This window comes from Octopus sinensis, linkage group LG30 (assembly GCF_006345805.1).
Source record: "Octopus sinensis linkage group LG30, ASM634580v1, whole genome shotgun sequence".
NCBI lineage: Eukaryota > Metazoa > Mollusca > Cephalopoda > Octopoda > Octopodidae > Octopus > Octopus sinensis.
Window position 1 is genome coordinate 14,146,865 of NC_043026.1, and position 5,000 is coordinate 14,151,864.

Below are 5,000 nucleotides of genomic sequence, written 5' to 3' on the forward strand. Positions count from 1 at the left end.
AAGCAAGGCTAGGGGGACAAACACATACACACAAACATACACACACATATATATAAATATTTTTCTCTAGTTTCAGCTCAGAGCTGCGGCCATACTGATGCACCGCCGTATATACATATATACGACGGGCTTCTTTCAGTTTCCGTCTACCAAATCCACTCACAAGGCTTTGGTCAGCCCGAGGCTATAGTAGAAGACACTTGACCAACATGCCACGCAGTGGGACTGAACCCTGAACCATGTGGTTGGTATATATATTCTTTTATTCTCTTATTTGCTTCAGTCTTTTTGACTGTGGCCATGCTGGAGCACCGCCTTAAAGTGATTTTAGTCGTGGTAATTAACCCAAGGATTTATTCTTTATAAGCCCAGTACTTATTCTATTGGTCTCTTTTGCTTAACCGCTAACTTGCAGGGATGTAAACACACGAACATCGGTTAATCATATTTCTGATACCATTTTCTGTGAAGTGGACTAAACAGTAATGGTGATGTGGGTAATTTAGCATAAATGTATACAGGAGTGGCTGTGTGGTAAGTAGCTTGCTAACCAACCACATGGTTCCGGGTTCAGTCCCACTGTGTGGCATCTAGGGCAAGTGTCTTCTGCTATAGCCCCGGGCCGACCAATGCCTTGTGAGTGGATTTGGTAGACGGAAACAGAAAGAAGCCCGTCGTATATATGTATATATATATATGTATGTGTGTGTGTGTGTGTGTGTGTGTTTGTCCCCCTAGCATTGCTTGACAACCGATGCTGGTGTGTTTACGTCCCCGTAACTTAGCGGTTCGGCAAAAGAGACCGATAGAATAAGTACTGGGCTTACAAAGAATAAGTCCCGGGGTCGATTTGTTCGACTAAAGGCGGTGCTCCAGCATGGCCGCAGTCAAATGACTGAAACAAGTAAAAGAGTAAAACCCTTTAAAATTATTTAAAATTTTCAGCAAAGTTTTGTCATGATTAAATTTAATGTTCCCTTCTTGGGTAATCTTTCCTTTCGGACTGTTTTTACTTCTACAACCGTATTTAAACAAACATATTGAACAGTGTTTATTTTTCTTTTCGTGAATTCGTTTCCATCGTTACATGATTTATTTCTTTATGTGTGTCACGTTACAGAGTTGTGCTTATATAAATACTAGAGTACCCGTGGGTCACCGGGAAACTCAGTGTTACAGCAACGGAGTTTTGTTTCGTGAGTTTTTTTTCTTTTCCAAGTTATTTCGCATGCTTTCAACGAATGACATTGAAACCACGCGCAAACGACTCCTTTCCCCCAGAAAAGGAAAGATTTGGCATCTATTTTCGCATGCTGTGCTACCACGTAACAGGTATGTCGGTCTTGTATCACATATTGATGTTGCGTAGTAACGGGACATGCTAAAAATAGCAGCCAAATCTGTATGTATGTATGTTTGTATGTGAGTATTTACGTATGTGTGTAGACGTGTCTGCATGTATGTATATGTTTAGTATATGTAAACATATGTTTATGTGCTGATACGTGTGTCTGTTCAAGTTGTATATATGACTGTTACTCTGTTGAATATTGAATGTATATATATATTCACTGTAAATAAAACACACACACAACAGACACATAATATACAAACACACAACACACACACACACACAACACACACATACAGAACACACACACACACAACACACACACATATAATATACACACACAACACACAAATATAACATATATTTATATATAATATACACACATATAGCACACACAACACACGCACACATACATACATAATATAAATACAACACAAATACATATATATATATATATATATATATATAATATATATATATATATATATATATATATATAAATATATATATAAATATATGATTTAGCTAGGGTTGATAGTGCTCTATACGAACATGGGTTGACTTGTTCATAGGTGAGAGTTCCATTGGAAAGGATGACGCATACGACTCCACTCATATACTCGCCATAAGACTGAAAGTAACTATTCAGACATATTGCAAGTGAATGGATGTTATCAACAACTGTTACCCTACTTGTTCACATGTGTCCCTCATATGCATATTTACATATCATATATGTATATATGTATTTAGTGTATGTGCTTGGGGGATACGCTTGTGTGTATGAGTGTGTATGTGCGTGCCTGCATATGTGTGTGTGTGTGTGTGTGTGTGTGTGTGCACGAGGCGTGTATCATTGTGCTATTGAATTTAACTATCGAAGGCGTTAAGGTGTGTTTTAGCTATATGTCACTTGTTCGAACAATTTCTCAACTGTCTATTGGCTTGTTTTTCCTGATAAAAAGGCAACAATTGTTTGTTTTATGATTTTATAGATCTTTGTTACTGATCAGTCCTTTTACCTAACTAGTTCACTGCCTCATTCAAGAAATACTTATTGCTACATGAATAACGACTTGAAACTGTTCACATCACACCAAATAAGGAATGGACACCTACCGCAAGATATTTTTCATCTTTGTCATATTCATAGTAGTATGCATTTCTTTTTATATTTCTCAATTTGAATATAATCTCAAGAACGTACAAAACATTTGGAATTTGACTTCAACAACTAAGCAGTATGTTTCCTACACAAGGAATACCTCTCGATTGTTTCCAGGTAATCAACCTGAAAACGATCGTATCGAAGCTCAAATGAAATATGTCCTACCAGGAGAGGAAAGATGGGAAAATTATACACGGAATACGCACCAAAATCAATCAGATTCTGATCGAAATGTAAAGTTAAAGCCAATTAGACCAAAGTTTAAAACGTTGTTAATATACAGTTTCAGATATCTGCAACCATTGAAGGAAAATCAAACGAGTTTCCTGGAATATAAATGTCCAGTTAATGAATGTTTAGTCACAAACAACAAAGCAATGCAAAATAGTGTAGATGCTATTTTCTTTTATGAGAAAGTGGGACTATCACAGAAACCAACCCACACGAACCAAATATGGATTTATATGACACAAGAGTGTCCTTTTTTTCAACCCCCAGTGACAACCTGGGAAACAAAATCAAACTGGACGATTATTATCCGGCATGACAGTACGATTGTATATCCTTACGAGAAATTTCGATATTTTAACAAGTCAGTAAGACAAAAAGTACAATTTCAAAATTATGCAACGGGAAAAACAAAGAAGGTTGCTTGGTTCGTATCGAACTGTGGTCCAAGCAACAATCGCATGGGTTATGCTAAGGAGCTCGGAAAATATATCCAGGTGGATATTTATGGTAGATGTGGTACAAAAGTTTGCAAAAGAGAGGATAAATATAGTTGCTTTGAGATGTTGAAAAAGGAATACAAATTTTATTTGGCATTCGAAAATTCCAATTGTAGAGATTATATTACTGAAAAATTCTTCATTAATGGTTTGAAGTAAGTACTTGAATTTTAAATCCGTGTGTCTTTGTATTTGAATTAATGAGATTAAGTAGTGCTTTTCGAATGGCTCTCTTTCTTCAGAGTTGGTTAATTCCCTATAGGTAATGTTATTTCAATGAAACTCTAGCAACGATGTGTGTACGCTTTGCGAGTGTGATTTAGCATGTACGTACAACAATGGGGGTAGCCCGTTACTCTGGTATAATTCTCAATTTGTATGTGACTCTCCTTCCCAAACTTTACGGAGTGTGTGAGAGAGAAGGAGAAAAGAGAGAGAGAGGTGGGGGGAGAGAAAACTGCATGAACGCTCAAGTATTTCCTCCTTTAATTTATATGATGCCCAAGTCATTATTACGCTTCAGTTTTTTCCGTTTTCTATTTGGTTAAAATAATCATTGTGTATAGAGGTTACAGTGAACATTAGCTGCAGGAAGTGAAATCTTGTTAAACATCAAGCATACAACAACTAATAGACGGCTAAGAAAATTAATTCCATTTAAAATATATTGATTTCTACTCTAGGCACAACGACCGAAATTTTGGGGAATGTGGCCAGTCGATTAGATTGAGCTCAGTACACAACTGGTACTTAATTTATCTACCCCAAAAGGATGAACGGTAATGTCAACCTCAGCGGAATTTGAACTCGGAACTTATATATTTATATCTATATTTATCTATCTATCTATCTATCTATCTGTCTCTCTATCTATCTATACATATATATAAACATTTTATCATTAATTAAAATCTTAGGGTTGCAAGAATATTCATAGAAAAATGTTTAGTTAGAGATGGGGCCAGTCGATTAGATTGAGCTCAGTACACAACTGGTACTTAATTTATCTACCCCAAAAGGATGAACGGCAATGTCAACCTCAGCGGAATTTGAACTCGGAACTTATATATTTATATATATATATATATATATATATATATATATAACAAGCGGTGAAAATGAGAGTAGCTATATCAAACTCCATTTTTCACCAAGTGCCACATATTAGGGAAGGTTCTTCGTAATAACTGTGTAGCACAAACGGCGGTGCCTCAGCATGGCTGCAGCTCTGAGCTGAAACTAGAAAAAGAAATATATATATAATATATGTGTATATATGTATATATATACATGTGTGTATATATATATATTTATATGAATATATATATATATGTATATATATACATACATACATACATACATATATATATATATAGTTATATACATATACATATATATATACGTATACATATATACACAAATATATATTATATTATATATGTGTATATATGTATATATCTGTATATGTATATACTATATATATATATACTTATATATATATATACATATGTGTATATATATAATATATATGTGTATATAAGTATATATATGTATATATCTGTATATGTATATAACTATACATATATATGTATGTATATATATATATAAACATATATATGTGTATATATATATAACTATACATATATATGTATATTTATATACACATATATATGTGTGTATATATATGTATATATATATAACTATATATATATATACACATATATCTATATATATATCTATATATATATAGTTA

General features: G+C 33.9%; 1 protein-coding gene across 1 annotated transcript in view; it reads left to right on the forward strand.

The window, feature by feature from the left end:
- Window positions 1–1,969: 1,969 nt before the first annotated feature.
- LOC118768515 (glycoprotein 3-alpha-L-fucosyltransferase A-like) overlaps window positions 1,970–5,000 on the forward strand; it is an 8,656-nt gene continuing 5,625 nt past the window's right edge. The window contains exon 1 of the mRNA XM_036515171.1: window positions 1,970–3,402. Coding sequence (XP_036371064.1) covers window positions 2,459–3,402 — 944 coding nt within the window. The 5' untranslated portion in view covers window positions 1,970–2,458. The remainder of the gene's footprint in view (window positions 3,403–5,000) is intronic.